Source organism: Triturus cristatus, chromosome 9 (assembly GCF_964204655.1).
Source record: "Triturus cristatus chromosome 9, aTriCri1.1, whole genome shotgun sequence".
Taxonomy (NCBI): domain Eukaryota; kingdom Metazoa; phylum Chordata; class Amphibia; order Caudata; family Salamandridae; genus Triturus; species Triturus cristatus.
In genome coordinates this window covers 145,712,253-145,734,465 of record NC_140592.1, presented here as the reverse complement: position 1 = coordinate 145,734,465, position 22,213 = coordinate 145,712,253, and the positions used below count along the sequence as shown (strand labels likewise).

Here is a 22,213-nt window from a genome sequence, read left to right as displayed (position 1 = left end):
TTAACCAAATATTGTGGAAACCATAATCAGGGAATGTGAGGCTGAGAGCGCATTTTTACTATAATTGACCTGTATAGTACGAATCTGGATTTTCAAATTTATTGACTCCTTTGGAATTCTGCTTGAACCTTATTTAATTTATGGTCATAGCAAATAAATTGCGGTATGAGGTCCTATGTAAATAATGTACTAAATGCCTAATACTAGATGGACTTTTGAGGTAGGGTTTTTTTTTAATGAAGTGAGGGAAAGCTCAGTGGTAAGAATTTTATAGATCACTCACATTCCAAAATTGAATTTTCCTTGGCCAAAATATGAGGAAAATAAGTGCCTTAGAGAAAGTTTTATGTATGCAGGGCATTTGGGGTCAGAAATATATGTGGAACCAAGCAAGCCACCTCACCCCAAATTTCGCTACTTGACTTGTTTTCAGAAATGTCTGGGCGTGGGAGGTTTCCCTTGGTGTGCATCGAGCCTTAGCCTAAATACCGCAGCTTCCCATATCACCAGAATGTGTCAATTTGCCAGGCAAAATCTTGATGTTTCCTTGTGTCTTAGGGGGCTTTAGGGAGCCTTTCCTTTAACAGGTGATAGCACAGTCACACAAGTAGGGCACTATTGTTATTGAGAGAAGTGTAGGAACACTGTGTGGTAGGACATTTGTATATTCCCCAGATTCTATTAGCGTGGTTTGCATTTACTTTTGTTTTGCTATGTAACATTAGCGTGCACATTATGCTGCTCAATACAGCAAAACTAAAAAACAAATTCTGAGTGGTGGGAAGCATTTCCCTTGCATCCTGACTTTGATTTAAGACAAAGAAAACTTTTATGGTATTTTTACTAGTAACATTTGGTGGACGTCAATAGGTCGTTGTGTAGCCCTAAAGCAGTTAAAACCCACCAAACCCATGCAGCCTGATGTCCTGTCAAAGTTTCAGTTGCTAAACATTGTCTTTGAAAAAGAGGGCTAAAGAGAGAATAATAATATTTAGAAGTACAGAGAAGACAGAAGAGGTCCTAGAAAAGGAGAGAGACGATAGAGAGAAAAAAAGCAGAATAGATAGAAAATGCAAGCGAGACAGAGCAAGAATGGGAAGATAGATAGATCAGCAAACAGAAAGGAGTAGTGAGGAAAAGGTTGAGAGAAGCAGTGGGGACAGAGATTAGGATATTGGGAGAGAATAGAGAAAGTAAGGAAGAGCCTAAAGGAGCAAAATGAGACCTATACATTTGGAGAAAAGATGATTGGGGATTTAAGTGAAATTTATAGCGTGTCATGTTTTGGTCAATACACCTGGCTCAATGTGATTTCAATGCACAATTTTGCACTTTATTTTATAAAGGGATCTTAATGTAAGATCCATACGTCACCTGGCATAGTGGTCTTTAAAGTCTTAATAAGATCTACCCATTGTTACTTGATCCACACTGTTTTGCAAATTTCTTAACAATGGCAACCCCTTGTTTTTTGTTACTGTATGCTCTTAGTGAGAAGTGATAATACCTTCTTGTTTAATACATATCAGCCATATCTACATGTGCTGGGTATAGTCACTGGAGAGTACAACCTACTTGCTGAGAAGTCCAAGTTCTATTAAGGACGTGTTGCTGCGAAGGCCAAGCTCTATTAAAGACGTGATATAGGTCTGCAGTGTACATTTAAATATGGCAGTCTCTTAACTGTTTCATAACATGAAGTTTGACTTTTATCTAAATATGTAGTAATGCTGAAGGATCCGTCTGCAAGAATATATTTTACATTTCTGGTACACATGGCAGCCTTCCATGCTACCTACATTCACCACTCTGAAAAGTGCATGCTTCTCCAAGCACTGTTAGCCACATAGAGGGTGCTACTGTGAGAATTATATGCAAGTAGTCTACTGCGTGTGAAAGCATCGGGAATGTCAATAATTATATTAAAGTAAGAATTTGCTAATAAATTACTCCCAAATGTTCAGCAAAAACACTCAGAGTCACAGAGACATTTTGGTTTTAGCAACAAACTGAGAGTTCAAAGAACAAAAATCTTTGCTGAGCATCCACAATAAACATCATGGCTGCTCAGCAAACTTTTAGTACCTTCACAGTGCCCCTGTCTTTGGTATAGAGATCTATGCCTGCTTGCTGGAGACTTCTAAAAATGAGTGGCTGTACTACACCAGATTAGCGGAGTACATCCCGCCTCGTACCTTCCGAAATGGAGTACCGCCTGCCATACTCTAAATAAGGGTCCACGACTTCAATAATAATACTGTCAAAAAATAACTCAAGGAAGTGTAGTCAGTAAAGGTTGTGCATTACAGAAATGTATGGAGTTGGTAATCATGCGTGCATCTTGATTTTGAACTACTTAGAGGCTCTGAAGTTGGTATTCGGCAGACCCACTAACATGATCTAGGTGAGGCCCTATCATAGTAGAGATCTTTAGTCTATTATTTGTTAATAAAGTTGTTTACACAGGAACGTCAGGCAGCATTTGGTTCTAGAAATGTCAGGATATTTTTCCAAATATTGAAGAAAAATTACATGATACAAAAATATTTTGTCAAAAATATCGCCATCTCAAAAATATCATGGGACAGAATATAGAGGGTAAGAATAATGCTTATAGTTATATAATATCAGTAAATATTGTTGTATCTAATATCATCCTATAAAATATTGTTTTTTTAATTAATTTCATATGTATTAGTTCTTGTATTATTCTAAGGTATTAGTATTATTATAATATTAACTCTTTATTTTGTAGCAGATACATCTGGAACTTCCGATGCCATGAGGGGTGGAGCACAGAGCTGGCGGAGCACACCCTGCAGGTAACGTAACAGTTACCACCAATGAGGAAAGACACTCACTCAGGGTGAAGATGCTGTGAAATCCATTTTACTGATCCTGCAACATGACACGTTTCGGCCAGCAATCAGCCTTGCTCACATGGTCTACCATATAAATATATCTGATATAGGTACTGTCAGGGACTGTCCGGGACTATGTCAGGAACAAAGTCAGGGACTTGGGCAAGGACTGGAAATGGGGTAGAAAACGTACACAGAGAGGACTACAGCGCTGCCCAGGATCACACAGGAAGTCAGAGGAGGAAAGGGGATCCAAAGGGGAAGCCTGTACAAGTGAACAAGATGGCTAAAACCCAGAAAGGACAGGCACTTATGAAGTAATTTAGCATTCAGAAAAACTACAACCAGGATGAATGTGCAAGACATATATATGAAACAACATTAACAATAATGGGGAGTGTGGGGTAAAGCATTCAGGAGCTCCACACGGTAAGACTGAAGCTCAGTAAGTTTCTCACCCACAATTGCTGTTACAGATACTGACTGCAAATACCCACATATAGGATATGTATGCAGAGGCAGGGTCAGTGGAGCTTATACCTCTGGTGATGTTATAAATGCAACTCAAAGACAATACTCACAGTGAACAAGAAATACAAACTATGTAATCAGTTGTGTCCACGGATCCTGGCGATCAAACAGGAAAACGCAAGGCAGTAACAGCAAGGGGGTAGAACTAAACACAAGCACAATAGACAAGGAGCTGGCAAGGAGGAGTGTTTAACAGGAAAGAAAGGAGATCACAGTGCACACTTGGCAGAAAGCAGGTAACAAACAAAGAAGGCAACAGAAGCAAGACAGCAGAATAGAAAGACAGCAAACTAGGAGCTGGAACCAAGGAAATGGGAAGAAAGGCAGAGACTGGAAAAGGATATACAGACGGGGAGGTTACAAGGATATACTAGAATAGTGCAGGTTCAGGAATCAGGAAAACAATGTAGCATTGAAGGCAGTGCTGGGGCAAGAACAAGACTTTAGCTAAGGCTCAGGAGTCAAAGTAGCACTGCAGACAGTGCTAGTTCAGGAACAGGGAATTACTAAAGCCCAGGAGTCAAGATAGCACTGCAGGCAGTGCTAGTTCAGAACAGGGAATTACTAAAGCCCAGGAGTCAAGGTAGCATTGCAGGCAGTGCTATTTCAGGAACAAGGGAAACTGCTGCAGCTCGGGAACAAGGAATGCGAAGGCTCAGAAGTCAAGGTAGCACTGCAGGCGGTGCTAGTTCAGGAACAAGGGAAACTGCTGCAGGTCAGGAAACAAGGTAGCACTGCAGGCAGTGCTAATTCAACCACAAGGAATAGCTATAGCTCAGGAATTAAGGAACAAGGATTAACTATAGCTCAGGAATCAAGGAATATCAAACAGCTCAGGAAACAAGGATCGGTCTCACCAGAAAACAGCTACAATGACCAACACTGGGAGGAAGGGAGCTGGGGGCTTAAAAGAGCTCACAGTAATCATATGGATCAGGTGTGAACAGGCTAGCAGCAGCCAGCCACAGGTGAACTGGATTCCTCCACCCATCCTTGGCCTGCAGGGGTGTAGACGGAGCAGTGAGCAGGGAATTCTAGGTAATGGAGTTTCCAGAATGAGGAGGAGGCTGGCTTCCACAAAACCCGGCATGGATTGGGACTGGATCGCAATTTGCATGTAGAATCTAAATGGCTGGAAGTCAGTATCTACATGAAGGGGAGGGTCTGGAAGCTTATTAGACCACTGAAGAGTCCCACAGTTCAGCCCCCTGGTGGTGGACACGAGAACGCAGGGAGCAAGTCGTGACACTTACCTCTTTTGACAGTATTCTGGTCCAATTTGTTTTTAATAGTTTTGTAGTTTACATTCAAAATACATAAACTTCATATTTGGTGGTCGTTTTTTTTACACTATATTACTGTATCACATTATTTTTGTCCCAGACATTCTGTCATAATACAGATTTAGAGTACTGCTGACTTAAAAATGTTAAAGGCATTCAGAGCAATTTAAAAGTTTAAGAAGCAATTGTCATTTTATGTTTAATATTGCCATAATGCCTTTTCTTCTGCGCAACAAAGTGTTTAATTGACATTTCAATTTGCATAGTGATGCTTTGATTCGGCAGACATATATTTCAAGAAAGAGAGTTGTTGAAGAATTTTGTTTCATTCAGGAACCAGTACAATTTTATTTTCACCCCCAAATTTGCAGCAGAAATCATTCATAACAATCTATCCTGGGACATATAATGATAGTATTTTTTTTGTTTTTAAAACATCTGCAGTCCATTTGTCCAGAGAGTCCCAAATTACTCTTTTTCATCATGAGTTGGGTGGTGAACTAAAGGATGTGTTAGTGATGGTAACACTTTTCCCTAGTAAGGTAGTTAAAATAATATAATTAGTTCTTTAATAATATAAGTGTAGGAAATTAGGTTACTGATTGATGGGGGTAAAACCCTACTCAAGCAACAACCACAATTCTTTTCAGGGTGAAACACAAGCAAACCACAAATTAACCTGTGCTAAAACCTCTGGTAGCTTGGCATAGATGCAGCCAGACTCAACTTAGAGGCAAGGTGTAAAGTATTTATGCACCACTGTTGGACTTGTCATACTTGGCGTGGTTTCCCCAGACATTTTGCCTCCACCTCCTGTATTTTTTATGGTCTTCTGGATTTCGTCTTGCTGGCTTAGATGCTTTGGGCACTTGGCCACTGTTGATCAGTGTCAAAGTGCAAGTGCTCCCTGTGTAAACTGATGTTATAATTGGTTATCCATTATTGGCATATTTGATTTACTGGTAAGTCCCTAGTAAAGTGCACTAAGTGTGTCAGGTCCTCTAAATCAAATGCTACTGGTGGAATTGCAGAACTGGTTGTGCCACCCACATGAGTAGACCTGTAAATCTATTTCAGATCTACCACTGTAGTGTCTGTGCACAGTTTGTAACTGCCATGTCAACCTGACAAGTGCACCCACTGCCAGGCCTTAACCTTCCCTTTTCTTACATGTAAGGCTCCCCTCATGAAGGCCCAAGGTACCCCCATGGGCAGGGTACAGTGTATGTAAAAGGTAAGACATGTGCTGGTGTTTTTTAAATGTCCCGATAGTAAAATACTGCCAAATTCGTTTTTCACTATTGAAAGGCTATCTGTTCCATAGGCTAACATGGGAGTTGCTTTGTAACATTTTACAAGCATAACCTTCCCTTGGGACCAGATAAAGAAATGGAGCTTAGAATTCAATAACACATCTTTTTAGGGAGATGTTTTTTAAATTGTGTGTTTGAAAATGCCACTTATAGACAGTAAGCATTTTCTTATTTAACCATTAAGTGTGCCTCTGCTGTTTTGTGTATTGGCTGTCTGGTTTTGGAGTGACAGTGGCTGAGGATTCACTGTAGGCAGCCACGAGGGGGGTTGAGGTGTGTACTGTCTTTCCTGGGTGACTCATAGCTGAGCTGAATAGACCGTGGCTGCATCTTGACTGGTGGGAGGAGTTTCACTAGCACCTGAATAGGCAGTGTCTCCTCTGAACAATGCTGTCTCCACCTCCTGTAGTGAAGCTGGGCCAAAGAGAGCAGAACTGGTTTGGACTGGGCTCAGAGACACTTGCCACAAAGAGAAAATGGGGTATAAGTATTGAACCTTAAACACCAGAGAATTTGATCACTTCTGGACCCAAGAGGAACCTGTTGCCAAGTAGAAGAGCTGGAGAGCTTCTGCCAAGGAAGAGGACAAAAACTGCAACTTTCCTGTGAACCTGCTTGAAGAAAAATCTCCAAGGGCTTGTGTATGCTGGCCTCCTGTTCTGAAGTCTCAGGGACACAAAGATTTTGCCACCAGCTCCCCTGAATTCCACTGCTGGGATTTATGACCTGCCAGGAGGTGTCTGTTCCAGTTCTGGTCGTCTGGACGTTGGTACTGCTGTTGGAAGCTTGAAGAAACCTACAGAAAACAAAAAAATAACTCCAATGCCGTCAGCAACTCTGCCGTGATTCTCCGACCTGCACTGAGCCCAGGGGCACCTCTTGTAAAGTGCACGACAAACCGCCCCACCAGCACCGCAGTTCCGACGCCCTTCGATGGCTACAGTTATCGGCCTTACTGGAGTCAGTGCTCACACCAAAGCCGTCAACACCAGGGCCTACATCACGTTATGGTGGAGCCGATAACCGACGAAGGTGATGTCACAAACTCTTCGATTTCGCATCGCCTGACCGGAACCGACACCACACTGCTGACTTCCCCTGTCCTAGACTCTATGCTTCGTCTCCTCACAGGCACAATGCCTTGCCTCTCCTGTGGCAACCAGGGAACTGGCCTTGACCTCGGCACCGATGCCTCACCTCCACGAGGCTGTGCATCATCCATAGATTTTGTTTCCCAGGTACTGTTGTTTAGGGGTCCGTGTGAATCTGCTCCCAATACCGTGCACCTCGCAGTCGGCGCCATACTTTAGATTTATGCCAGTCACAACATCGTACTAACCCCAGGTGGAGCTATTTGTTTCTACAAGTGCTATTTCTGAGATAACTGTTCTAAAAGTCATATTTTGATACATGTATGTTGGATTTGGGTCGTTTTGCTCTTGTTTGGTTTGGAAAAAGATACTTTATTTTTCTAAACAGGTGTGGTGGCCATTTGTGGTGTTTTCACTGTGTTACTGTGTGTTTTGAGTACAAATACTTTATACATTGCCTTTGGGATAAGCCTTTCTGCTTGTGCCAAGCTACCAAGGGGGTGAGCTGGGTTATCTAAAGTGTGTATCCCCCTTACCCTGACTAGAAGCAAGGGTCCTTACTTGGACAAAGGTACATACCTCTGCCAACTAGAGACCCCCATTTCTAACAAGCACACAAACAGTAATAAAGTGAAAACACAAATCAACAAAAATACCACACCAATTTATAAAAATAGAATAAAATGTAATAAATTATCTGACCCCAAAATGAGAAAAATCCAATTAGTGAAATCAAAGATTTGCAATTTAAAAGGTTTAGGTTAAAAAAGCCCAATTGCCAACTGGGGTTATCTGGTCGTGTTTGACTGGGAAAATCACAAGTTCAGGCCAACTGCAATTGAGGTCGGGGTGATACAGGGATCTAGTTAGGCCCGCTGGACAAAGTACCTTAAATCCTGGTTGTGGAGCGTTGCGAAGTCATGATGCAAGGATACATTGTGCAGCAGTGGTTCCGAGGAGCTGCAAGGCTGCAATGTGATGCCTTCCGTCGAGGTTGCATCCTGTGTCGGTTCTGCTGGGACAACAGTTGGGCTGGTAGAGCACCTTTAGGCCAATTTCCAAGGGTTCAAGGACTGGGTTGGCACCACTTGTGGGGGGTCGAACTCACAGCAGGCAGATTCCAGGTGCAGGATTCAAGGTGGTTGGAGCCTTTTCTGTCTCTGAGGCTCTGTTCACAAGGCTAGCAAAATAGCCCTTGGAGTCACACTGGTGTCCTGGGTACAAGATGCAGGTCCAGTCCTTCTAACTCAGACAGTAGGGCAGTAGGCCAGCAGGGCAGCAGAGCAGCAGAGTAGCAGGGCAGCCGATTTACAGTACTTTTGAGGCAGAACAGTACAGCATTCATTCTTTTAAGTCTTCCACAGGTCCAGAGGTGTACTGATGATTTGGATCTGAGGGTATACTACTTATACCTGGTGCTAGCATTGAAGTAGGAGAAGTTTCTGGAGGTTTCCATCCCCAAAGGTATTTGAAATGTCATTCTTCCCTGCTCCAGTGCACCCGGGGGCTCAAAAGACTAGTGTGAAATCCTTTGCGAGTGTGCTGAGGCAGAGTCTTTGTGATGTGCATGGGTGGTAGGTGACAGCTTCGCCCCCAATCAATTCAGAGATGGCCCATCCTGCCAAAATATATTCATCCTTTGTCTTACTGCCTGGGAGTAATACACAAAGGCTAACTGCCAGCTACACCTAGTCATGAGACCCAGGATACAGGCTGCATGCACCAAATGGTTAGGACAAGAAAATGCCAACTTTCTAAAAGAGGCATTTCAGAACTGTGAATTAAAATCCAACTTTACTTTTAAAAAGTGTTTTCAATTACAATTCTATAAAGAGCAAACTCGATATTACCACCTGCTGCCAATTGAAAGTTAGCATTTATTAAATGTAATAAGGTAACCCAATGTTATCCTATGGGAGAGGTGGGCCTTGCAGTGGTGAAAAATGAGTTTAAGAGTTTTTGACTACCAGGAAATGCAAAAGTCAAAAGTACATGTCCAACACTTTTAAATACGCTGTCCCCTGCCGTGTGGGTTTTTTAGGGCCGACTACAGGGGTAACTTACATGTATTAAAAAGGAAGGTTTAGGCCTGTCAAAGAGTTTACTTTTCTTGGTCGAAAAAGAGGTTTAAACTGCACACAGAGGCTGCAATGGCAGGCCTCAGACATGAATAAAGAGCTATTTAAGTGAGTGCTTCAAGCCCATGAGTAGCATTTAATTTACATGCCCTGGGTACATGTAGTACCACCTTATTCGGGACTTAAAAGTAAATTAAATGTGCCAATTGGGTGGGAGCCAATGTTGCCATGTTTTAGGGAGAAAGCACATGCACTTTAGCACTGGTTAGCAGTGGTTATGTGTGCAGAGTCCTAAAGCCAGAAAAAACTAAGTGCGCAAAAACAGAAGGATTGAAGGCAAAAAGTTGGTAGAAAATCACACCAAGGATATCAGGACCAACAATAAGCATTCATCTGATAGGGATAGAGAGAATGCATCTGTGAATGAGCATGAGATTGTGTGTGAGTGTCTTCCCTTATCTGTTGAAGCAAAAAAGGGACAAAGGCACTGATTATGGTCTGGGACCTTGCCCAGTAAACCACTGGTATGTTGAAGAAAATATCAACAGAGCACCAACTGCTCAAGTTTAGGTTTTTGCCACATTGTCAACTGTATTTCAAGCTGAACTGATTCTGTATGCTTGGCAATAGAGAGTGCTGGTTCTAAGATCTGTGTTGGATGTCCTTGTTCCCATGACATACCGCTGCGCCTCCTCCATGCCTCTGATCCACTGCCCCTAACCCCCTACCTTGTCACTCTGCCCTCTTGATGTCATCTCCATCCATGGATCCACTTTCTTCTCAAATGGTTCATGAGTTCAAATTAAATAATTCTTTATTGTCATGCAATCTAGTTTTATTCAAATGTTCTCATTTAAAAGACCAAATCGTTTCTTTCATAGTCGTTCAGCATATGATAAGATAGAAACTATAACAAAACTACGTAATTACTCCACAGCTGTATCAGAGGTGTACGCTTATATGATGACTGTCCTATCAGGATTTAGATGGTCTAAAACAGGTGCCTCATAAAAGGCTTCCTTGAGTTTACACAAGGCTTGTTCTGATAGAGTATCCCAATGAATTCCTTTCTGTAAACATTCTTTCTTTAGTGTCCTTGTGATAGTCCTGTTAAAGTCCAGAATAAAGAATAAACTGAAAATAAAAGTTTGTGAAACATAGTATGCACTGAGTCTTTTTATCTGAGTTGAGCGAAGACCTTTCTGGGATTCGAGAGATCTACTTAAAATCCATGTTTCTATCTCAAATCTATCTCAAATGTATACTTCTCCCCATTTACATAATAATGGGTGTTGATTTAATCTAGGTAGCACACTGATGACATACTACTTACTTATCTTCCTAGGACGTCTTAGGTCTGAAGAATAACAACATACCAGCAGGAGATGAAGATTTTCTAGATTCCCTTGAAAATTGTACAAAGCTCTTAAAAGGTTTCTTTTTTAACTCTGACAGGAAGTAGACGCAGCCAAACGGTACAGTGGAACTAGGTTTTATTGGTGTTGCACAGCCATACTACATATGAGGAGGCTGGATCCCGACTTGAAGCTTCCTGAAAACATCCAGAAAGGCATGGTAATAACTCGAAATCCTAACAAGGTTACCAACCACCTATACTGTATATCTATTGATTGTTTCCTTTGGCGACCAATACCCCTCAGAAGAACAACATTAATTGTGACAAAATGGAGAGGAGAGTCATATAGTTCAAGATTTCCAGTTGATAGAGGTTTTTATTCATTCTCAGGCAAAGTATTGCTAAATTAGGTGTGGCAATGATATCAATTAACTCAGTTGACTTTTGATCACAAATGTTCACTGGGATGAGAGTTATCATCTCATTGACTGGTCCAGAAGATAGTGGTGTAACATCAACAGTCTGGACGCCCAAGTTCTTTCTTGGCATCTTTGGAATGTGTTACTTTTCAACTCAGTCTGAATCCATATGCATTTCACTTGCTCTGAATCCATTTGAACTGGAACATGGGTAACTACCCCTTTGCTATTGTAAATGATTACTTTCAGAAGGAAAAGATGGGATTCAGGAGTATTTTGAGGAGAATGTTACGAAGGAAGGTGTTTGTTTATACACGTTATAAGTGGTATAACACATGGATGTGAGTTATGGCTAGTTTATCTAACAATAACTGGTGAATTGTAGTGTTTTTAAGGTTTGGTTTTATAACCATAACTGCACATATTCAAAATATAAACGTAAAGAGACTTTTTATATGATGCAGGCATAAAAGCCTACTTTGAAATGTAATACAAATCACATTGTTAGACAGTTAAATTAAATCTGGCCTGAATTGTGCAACTTTTAATTCAAAGCAAAAACACAAAAACAGTTTAGACACACTGCAAATATTTCTTAAAAAGAAGGAAAAACTAGTTTGGATACGTTTTTTGGGCTACTGCATGGAATTAATTAGTAGTTCCGGATACTGATCTCAGGTAGCTCAGACTGCTGGTTGCAGGATTGACTTGTCAGCAGAACTCTGGTCACAGCAATTCAGTACTGGGATCAATAATTGCCCTGGATATACAAGAGCTTCGGTATGAAATAATTTCTCTATTTTCCCGAAATAATGAGCATGTTTTTGAATGAGTTGCAGTTTTAAGTTTAATAAGTAAATGCTTCTTCAATGTCAACATACCATAATCTAAATAGGGAACCAGGATTACAAATGGGCACAAATCCACCTTCAAAAAGACACCCCCTCCTTCTACAAACACACAGACCTCCTGATAAAGCAGAATATTAAGCGCGCGCACATGCGTCCTTTGTCACTTCGTAAAAACTCCCTTCTGAAACAAAACGCAGCAGCAGCCTAATCATTTGCCAAGTGTGCAGAATATAATGCAGTTGAAAACTTACTACCAAGGTGTAAAAGTAAAGTGTGTCAAGGATATGGGGTCACATGCATCAAAAAAGCATTTTCGATTACCAAATTGCTATTTTAACCGAATCGGTAATCGTAAGATGATAAGTATGTAAGGAATCATCAAAGATTTAGCGATTCCTTAATATTACCAAATAGCGATATGCAGGTAAATGCATCAAGGTAGGATTTTGCGAGTCCTTAATTGCGATTATTAAGCAATCGCAATAAAGGACTCGCAAAAGCCTATGCATGTAGGAATCGCTATAAAAATAGCGATTCTTAAACATTCCTTAATTGCGAGTCGCAATTAAGGAATGGCTCCCCATTCATTCCTATGGGCCTACAGTCCAATAGGAATGAATGGGAAATTGCATGCGCAATTTGCGAGTACCAATAGGTACTCTCAAATTGCGCATGCAATTTCAAGGGTCTCAAAAGGACACCCTGTAGCACCCCTGAAATTTTGATGTGCACCCATGTTGCACACACATTAAACTTTGAACTTTGAAAAACGCACTTTAGTGCATTTTTCAAAGTTTTTGCAAATTACCGACCAGTTTAATTGCGGCCCCAAATAGCGAAATCGCTATTTAAAAGTGGTTCTTGCATTGCATTTAAGGAATCGCAATTTGTGGTTCCTTAAAGGCAATCGCAATTTAGGAAATCGCAAAAAATTGCGATTACCTAAATTGTACGTGCCCAATACTTTGATGCATCGCAAAAGGCCATTTTGCGATCACAAACGGCTGATTTTTGCAAATCGCACCGTTTGCGCTCGCAAAAACATTTGATGCATGTGCCCCATGGTAAATAGGTAATCGCTATTAGGTAATACTACCCCATTCGTTTCTATGGGCCTAAAGGCCTATAGGTGAAAATGGTTTTGCATTAGCTAATTTGTGATTACCTAAGGCCCCCTGAAGCACCCCGAACAAATTAAATGTGCATGTAAAGCACACACATGCTCCTGCATGTTTGAGCATTTTTCTAAATTTGAACATGGTTACCATCGACTTGAAGTCGTTGGTTATAGCATTTTCCTAAATGCACAGTTTGCATTTAGAAAATGCTTGTTACATGTGCTATGGGAATCGCAAATTGTGATTCCCTATTTGTAGTTGCAATTTTAGGTAATTGCTAATTTTGCAATTACCTAAAATTGCGACTACAAAGCCTTTCATACATCATGAAAGGCTATTTTGCATTCGCAAATGCACAAATTTTACGATTTAGCAGCTTTTGCAAATAGAAAATAGTTTCATACATACAATATTTTATTAAAAGTGAGACTTGGAAGTGGAATATCGTAGAGGCGCACTGGAACACCAACGCAAATCCCAAGACACACCTGCAAAGGGGCAAGTCAGCATGCAGGAAGGACAATTTGCTATGGAGGCACTCTCATCTACTTAAGTAATAAATACTGCAGGCCAACCGGGCTCTGGGGTAAATAATTCAGCCTTGAAGTAAGCAACGCACTAAACACAGGCCACTCATAGGATCTGCAAGTGGATCTTACAAAAAACAAACGAGAAAGGGACTAAACGTTAAATGACATAGGTGAAAAGTGAAATAAAAAAAATAATGATATAACGGTTTACATAAACCGAGATTCAACACAATAAAAACATGTCCACACAAAAAGATCAAGAAGCCAAAAAAATGAATAAAAATACAATCCAATAACTCCTAACTGGATAAATATGACATTTATTGTGAATCACAAAAATAAGTTGGTGACCACATGAAAAACACAAAAGAGAAACCTCAGTAGCATATGTAATTACTCTGCAATAACACATACACACAAAATAGAAATGAAACAATAAATGAACATTTAAAATGATTTCCACATGCTGGCCAATCCAAGAGCCAATCTGGACTGGCCAATCCAAGAGCCAATCTGGACTGGCCAATCTGGACATTGTTGCAGTAAAAGGAACAGGAACTAACTTTACTAGTACTGGCTGTACTCAACTTCCTGGCCACAGGAGCAATCAAAGCATTGCTGATATTTGAAGAACAAGAACATCCTAGTGCCTGCATCAGGTATTGAGATACATTGCCAACCAAAGGCAGAGGCAAATTACCATTCCCCAGTCACTAAAGGACTGCCAATAGGAAGGAGGTGGTGAGGGGGCGATAAGGGCACATCCGTTTTTTAGGTCTCGCCTGACCCAGCGCATGCGCTGGTCTGGCGAGACTTATTGAGAGGGCTCCAAAAAGTGCTACCAGGCCAGCCTAGAGCTACAGTGCATGTGCGCGGGCGCGCGCGCCCCGCGCTTTACCATGATTACTTTCACTTTGGCCGCTTTGATGTTTGATCGTGATCGCGATAGCGATCACTTTAACTTTCGCGGCCGCTAGGGGAATCTGCAATCAATTCACTAATTCATTCACTCATTATCCCTCACCGTGGTGCCTCTGTGAACTTGTCTTGCATAACAGCACACTGTAAGAAAGAGTTTCATCGCCAACAGACCTAGACGGATTCACGGGGGTACGGTGCTCCGGTGTCTGAGATGCATTCCAAGATCCGTTCTTAAGAATTTTGGGGGATGTAAACAGAAGACAGTCACGCGCGGCGACCCCGTCTATAGATGACCCTATGTCAGCAAATGTGTGTGTCCTTTTGGTAACCGACATTGTGCCCAGAAGTCACTCTCAGCTAGGAGCTCTCCGGTGGGGCGGGGCACTGGCTGACCCAAAATATAAACAAGGTTCTGAAATCAGCACGAAGCGTCGTTCAGCGTTTAATTTGACGTCGACACTAAAAAAACATCTTTCCGTGCACCAAACATGCAAATATATTTTACTATGTAATGCGAAGTACATCATTTATTGGTTGTCCTCACGCCATAACCAGCAGTGCCAGTAATCCGGTCTGTAATAGCCCCACACACCAAATGTCTATAGATACAGCACCTTGTGATCAATATGTCTATATTGGCGCTATATCAAACACCAAACTAAAGCAGTTGTAATCTGCCTTTCCAAAGCAACATGGTTGAAACTGTGTCAAACGTTTCAACTAGAACGTTCACAGGATTTATTGACATTTTATTCTGCTTTCCTAGAGTTTCATTGCTTGATAGCCCCACACCAGTGCCCCCACACCCACCAACAACAGCACCAACTACACACTAGACACAATTTGCCATTTCCCACTTCAGTGTCTTTATCCATAATCTCTGCGGCAAGTGGGGCGGCTGCTGGCCTCCAGGTGCACGTGCTACTCTCATCCCGTTTCTCCCAGATCAGGGCTGGACACGGGGACTGAGGCCCGTCAATTACTGCCCTGCTTCATCCCTCATACCTCCTTCAAACAACTGGATACCTACTAACAAAGAATGGTGCCTTTGAAACGGGTCTTGTAACACAGGTGTGAAAAGCTGAAATGAAGCAAACACTTTTTGTTTTACAATGGCATATTCAATTCTGAACACATACCATGTATTACTACCTGAAAATACATTGCTCGGCATCGTTCGTTCTTTCTTTCTTCATTAGTAAAGCCAAGTGATGAGACTTATTTGATTTGCCAATGCTTATTATCTGGGCTCGAGTTGTGGTACCACGCTTGTGGACGGCGTCCCCCCACTTATTTTACCCGGAGCTCGATAACTGGAGCAAATGGAGCCACACATTCACTCTTTGGCCTCTCTGGGGCGAGATCGGAGCTCATTCAGAATGCTGCTCACGTGCTGGCTTCTCTGATGCAATCGCACCTAAGGGGTGAGCGAGGGGAGGCAATAAGTCTGATGGTGCAAGCCACCTTTTGTGACGTCACTTCCTGTCGTGACGTCAGCATCCCCCCACTTCTTTTTTAGGTCTCGCCTGACCCAGCGCATGCGCTGGTCTGGCGAGACTTATTGAGAGGGCTCCAAAAAGTGCTACCAGGACAGCCTAGAGCTACAGTGCATGTGCGCAGGCGCGTGCGCCGCGCTTTACCGCGATTACTTTCACTTTCGATTTGATGTTTGATCGTGATCGCGATCACTTTAACTTTCATGGCCTCACAGCCGCTTGGCATAGCCAATAGGTCTCGCTTTTAGGACCTTATAAGTATTTAGTTATGCAATTGTTACATGGCTAAACACTTATAAGGTCCCAAAGGCGAGACCTATTGGCTATGCCAATGCTTGTTGAAGTTGTCTATTTGTCTTAGGTGCTTTGGGCCAATGAACTAAAAGATTTTGGGGCAGACTTATTAAAGGCAAGTTGCTGCAGTGTGTTGCATGAATGGGAGAAAACTGAACAGCAACAACTTTAGAAAGATATGGTGCAGTTCAGCTCTCTTCCTGCACAGGTGCATTAGTGGCTGGCTAGCGCCAATGCAGGCACCCATGCCTCATAGAACGCAAGGGCACCTGTGTTTTGGTCAGAATTGCTTTTGTACAGAAGAACAATCCTCATTGGCATATTCCTCTTTTTTTGTGCAGCACACATGGAAAGAGGAAGTAACAATGAGAAATAAATATATTTCTCCTTGTTACCTCTCTAATGGGTAGGTCTACCATTTTTATGCAAACCCAGGTTTACTGACTTTAGTAAATCTGGGTTTGTGTCAAAATACATGGGTGGATGCATGGGAACACACATGCATCCACCCATGTAAAGCCTTTCTGGCGCAATGTAATGCAACAACGCTCAAGGCGTTGCGATACTTTTTTTTTCACAATGCCAAGAAATGCACCGCAAATCAGCCCTTGCGTGGCTTTGTAAATCTTGACTAGCATTTTGCCACTTTCTTGGTGCAGCCACGAGGCAAAATGTTCATAAATCTGGGTCCTGATCATGATATGTAGCACCATGTAATCCTTCATGTGTACTATTTATTTGGGTAGCAAAATAACCCACATCACTGTTCAGGCCTAGCATTTAAATCTTAGAGCTGTAGACTTGTTCTAATCATAAAAAAAACTATGGAAATATACAAACTGTTTAAAATTTGACTACTCATTCTGAGCAATTCGATAATAACAAGAACGTTTTTGAGGCACACACTCTCGAAGCATCGTTTTGCTAAATGATTCCATTGATTAGAAAAAGTATTCTATTTTCTTCTGCATCTTATCGGTTCTTCCTATATTAAAGCTAAATCACTTCTTCTGTCCAATCCTCAGCTTGGTAGCAGGTGAGAGGCCGGGACGCTTTTTAACCTCAACTCTCCTACTGAACACTGCAATGTCATCCAGGTAGGCTGCACTGAAATCCTCCAGTCCACCCAACACCGGGTTGACCAACCTCTGAAAGGTGGCAGAGGCATTCTTCAACCTAAAGGGCCTCTGGGGTTGAAAATGCTGACCTCTCCTTGGCCCCTTCGGTTAAAGCAATCTGCCAGTAACCAGACATCAAATCAAACGTGCTGAAGAACTTTGCAGCACCCAACCGACCAATGAGCTATTCAGCTCTGGGGATGTGGTGCTGGTCAGTCCTGGTGACAGCATTGAGCCCACGGTAGTCCACACAGAACCGCAGTTCAGGAGTGGCACCGGGTGCAGCAGCCTTTGGGACCCTGACCATGGGACTGGCCCAAGTACTGTTGGAGGTCTCAATCACCCCTAGCGCCGACATCTTAGAGACCTCCTCTTTGATGCTGGTTCTGACCGAGTCAGTCAACCTGTAAATCTTGTGTTTCACAGGAGGGCTGTCACCAGTGCCCACATCATGGGTACACCAGTGAGTAACACCTGGGATCAGGGAGAACAGCATAGCAAACTGCCCCAACAAATGGCGACAGTCACTCTGCTGCTATGGGGGTCAGTGTAGGGGAGAGGATCACACCTTCCACTGACCCATCGTGCTCCTTGGCAGACAGGAGGTCAGGGAGAGGTTCACTCTCTTCTTCCACCCCATCATCTGTCGTAAGAGCATGCTCACTTCGGACCTCTCAAAGTGAGACATGAGGCGGTTCACATGGAGGACCCTCAAAGGGTTCCTGGGAGTCTGCAAATTCACCAGGTAGGTGACATTACTTTTGTGCTCCACCACCTCAAAATACCCTGTTCACGTGTCCTGCAAGGCTCAAGGTTCAACTGGGGCCATGACCCACACTTTCTGGCCAGGCAGAAACTCTACCAGAGTGGCATTCTGCTCTACCAGTGTTTCATCTCCTCCTGGCTTGCTTCCAGGTTCGCCTGAGAGAGTTTCCTGAAGCGTGAAGTTTGGTTCCTGAAGGCCAGCATGTAGCTATAGACATCCTGGGGAGTTTTCCTGGGAGCTGTCTCCTAGCTTTCCTTTGGCATACTGAGAGGTCCTCTAACAGGGTGCCCATACAGAAGAACAAAGGGGCTAAACCCGAAGGACTTCTGTGGTACCTCCCTAAATGCAAAGAGAAGGCATGGCAAGAGGACGTCCCACTTACCCCTCATGGGTTCTGTTAGACCCTTAATCATGCCCTTCAAGGTTTGGTTGAATCTCTCCACCAAACCATTACCTTGTGGGTGGTAAGAAGTGGTGAACTTGTAAGTCACACCGCACGCCTCCCACAGGTTAAGTAGGTAATGTGAGTAATAAACTTGTAGAGGACACGAATGCCGAGGTGTCTTGGCGCTGTGTGTGTAGCAGGGGAGCAAATAATGGTCAGGTGCAAACGGCTTCATTCCCGGACAGGGAAAAGCCAGGTCTTAAGCATTTTCCTTAACCAGGGTCTGGAAGACTGAGACCTAATGCTGGCTGGTAGTTCATTCCAGAGCTTTGATGCTCGGTATGAGAGGCTTCTAGCTCCCCATCTGGCCTTATGGATTTTGGGGTCCTGAAGTAACCCTTTATTGGCAGATCTAAGATTCTGATTTGGTAAATATGTTATGTTATGTTATTAAAATTTATAAAGCGCACGATTACCATTCCGGTGTCCTGGCGCTACACCACTGAAAAAGTTTCTGTAGGTCCCCAGACACTCCACCATACAGAGCTTTATGCACCAGGCATTGAGCCTTAAACTCAGTGTGCTGCTTGATCGGTAGCCAATGAAGCTCCCTAATGCTACTTGAGATATGATGGTATTTTGGAAGATTGAGCAGCAATCGAGCTGCTGCGTGTTGCAGAGATTGAAGTTTTAGCAGTTGGCGTTTGTCAGCGCCCAGAAAGAGTGCATTCCAGTAGTCAATATAGAAGAGGACTAGTGCGACTATCACCAATTTTCTGAGGTCTAAAGGGATAAAAGGCAGGACTTTACACAGGATTTTCAGCAGAAAGAAGCAGGATAATGTCAGCTGATTGATCTGTCCGGCAAAGTTTAGTTGGACATCAAACATAAATCCTAGGTTCCTAACCTTTACCGAAGGATTTTGGCAGTGACATGCTTCTGCTGGCCACCTAGATTGATCCCAAAGTGGCGGCCCTGTCTCGAACTCCATGACCTCCATTTTGTCTAAGTTTAATTTAAGATATCTCTGATGAATGCAACCCATGATTTGCTTCAGACAATTGTGAAATCTCCCTGCCACGGTTTCAGCATTTGAGGAAATGGAGATGACGATCTGCGTGTCATCAAAGTATGTTACCAACTAGAACCAGTGAGCCCTCGTTAACTTGGCCAAAGGCGTAACATATATTTTAAATAGAGTTGGTGACAAGGCTGAGCCCTCGGAACTCCACAGAGGAGGGAAAACCTCTCAGATGTAAAATTGTCCCAAAACACTCTCTGTTCCCTTGCAGTAAGGAATGAGGTAAGGAGGGTTAGAGCCTTTTCTTTCATTCCTATTGCCTTCAGCCGTTGCTTCAGTATCAGATAATGATTCACTGTATCAAACGTGGCTGATACCAGATTATTCAGTATTTCAAACACAGCTGATAGGTCAAGTAGTATCAGGACGGCTCTTCCTCCTCCATCCAGCTGTGCGTATTTCCTCAGTTGCCATGATTAGAGCAGACTCTGTGGGGTGCCTTGGTCTAAAACAGTGGTCGAAGTGGGGGAAAAAAAGTAGGGGAACTGTGGGCGGAGAATCAGAGGGCGGGAATAACCCAAGGATTGGCTCAGTGGGCGGAGCCAGAGGTGTGGCCAGAATGCGCAAATTTCCCAATTTTTAGTATTTGTTTGGAATTTCACTGCCCAGTTTAATCAACCAATGGATACACATGATTATATAAGGTTATAATGAGTCATTGACATTAAAACACATTCACAAAGTGGGATATGCTTCATCACAGAATGTCCCAAATACGATAAAATGTGGAAGCACAAGCAATTTTTCGCAGAGCTATGGTGTTTATCATCAGCACTTCTCCCTTTTTCCACAACAGCAGTTCAAACATGAATGTCAAAATATCCTAGTTTGCAAATGTTTTCTATATCACTCTGGCTCTGCCATATTTGCCTCCTAATGCAAGATCTGCTGCATGATCTGACCATTTAAACTAATAAATTGTTTATAGCTCAAATGTATCAAAAGTTAACAAAAAATGTGACTTGTTTTGCTGCGGAGTGGATGGCTTATTGCAAAGGTTGACTGATCATCTTTCTCACTGTTGCATTTGTATGTTACACTGGTGCTAATACGGCAAAATCTTTCCAAAGACTGTTAGCATGCGTACACGTCAAAATAATAAAATATCAGAAAATATACTGCATTACGCTGCAGCCTTTTTTTAAATGCATAATTTAGTCAACACTGTGGCATAATTTTGTCCTCCTTTGCTGCATATTTAATTCCAGTGACCCCACAGCAAGCAGCACATGTTAAAAGTGCTTGTGAATGAAGCAGAGAGACTGTGAAGTTTGCAAACTTAGTTTGGTGTGTGTGCCAAATTCTGCATTGCCAATCCCTGGTGAGTTGCAGCTACTACATCTGAAACAAGGCCAATGGAGCTAACTTTGGTTGAGGCAGACTGGCCTCAAGGGCAGGGCCGGTCTTAGCACTGGTGGTGCCCTCTGCATTAATGTTTGTTAGTACCCCCCAATGACCACCTCTGTCATGGATTCCCTCACTACCACCCTTTAACAGTGCCCCTCAAGTCTCCATAACCACACTCTCTCTCAGATACATTTAATTTGATTTACAGCGCCACTCATACCAGTGTAGGGTGTCAGAGCACTTTACATCACACACATTACTCAGAGACAATCAATATGTGTGTAAATCACTGTATAGAAAATGTTACATAAGACTAAGGACTAGAAGGTGTATAAGTCACATGACAACCATACTACTAGGCGGTATAGTTTAATAGTGATTGGTCTTGAGAAACAAACTCAGAATTTTAAAACATAATACCATGGTTGAGGGTTCTCTTTAATAATCAGAATTGATTTCTGTCCAAAAGAACACTTTTTGCAACATTAGGATAATCAAAGACTGGGGGGAAAAAACATAACGCTCTAATCTATACCTTGCTGTTTGTATGCAGCTCTTAGATTAAAGTTAATAGCTCACTGTTCTATGTTAGGATTTTAACTTATAAACTGCAAGTAACAAAAGGATCTCTCTGACAAAAGCAGTAGCTCACTGACCTATTTACATTATGTGCACTTTGTGATCTGTGTAGGAAGGTGGAATCTGACTACATGGTTGCCCCCACTTTTTTCCTGGTGTTTTGCTGGTTTTCGACTTAGTCTGGCTGGGATCCTGCTATTCAGGACCCCACCCTATCTGTTTTCTCCCTTAAATTGATTACAAGTACTATAGGTACACTCCAGATTGGATTCTGGGGTACCCTTATAAGTCCCTAGTATATGGTATACTATGTACCAAGGGCATAGGTACCCCAGAGGCCTACCAGGGGCTGCAGCATGTATTGTGTCACCCCTGGGAAGCCTTCCAAAATGACACCACAGGTCTGCTACTGCAGCCTGGGTAAGGTGGTGCATGCACCCCTTACTGAGATATAGGTTCACTATATCTCTCCATATTACTGCACATATAAACCTATCAGTCACCCCTATTGCAGGCCTTACCAATCCTGAAGGCAGGGTGCTGGGTTTTATGTGAGAGGGTGCCCATGCATGAGCAGTGCCCCTCAGCAGCCTTCAGAACCTTTATTCTGGGGTTGTTTGTGATGCTGCCAAACCATACACTCTTAAGTGCATTATAACCAAACGGTAAATGGTAACTTTGGAATGGCTGCACGGAAACATGTTGTATTTGGTGTCAAACACTTTGGAATCATACCCCCACACAAGTAACTGGTGTGGGAGTATGATCCCACCCTTCTAGAGGGAGAGACATGA

At 42.6% G+C, this 22,213-nt stretch overlaps 1 protein-coding gene across 6 annotated transcripts in view; it reads left to right on the top strand.

Annotated features, from left to right (window-relative positions):
• LOC146797537 (uncharacterized) overlaps positions 1 to 22,213 on the top strand; it is a 117,743-nt gene that overhangs the window by 44,669 nt on the left and 50,861 nt on the right. For 4 of the 6 annotated variants that reach the window (XR_014969004.1, XR_014969001.1, XM_085627567.1 and 1 more), the window contains one exon: positions 2,756 to 2,822. Coding sequence is in view for 2 of the 6 variants with exons in the window: in XM_085627567.1 (XP_085483693.1) it covers positions 2,756 to 2,822 (67 nt within the window). In the remaining 4 variants the exon portion in view is untranslated. Of the gene's footprint in view, positions 1 to 2,755; positions 2,823 to 10,612; positions 10,740 to 22,213 lie in introns of those variants that run through there. The other 2 variants (XR_014969003.1, XR_014969000.1) reach the window with 1 other exon arrangement.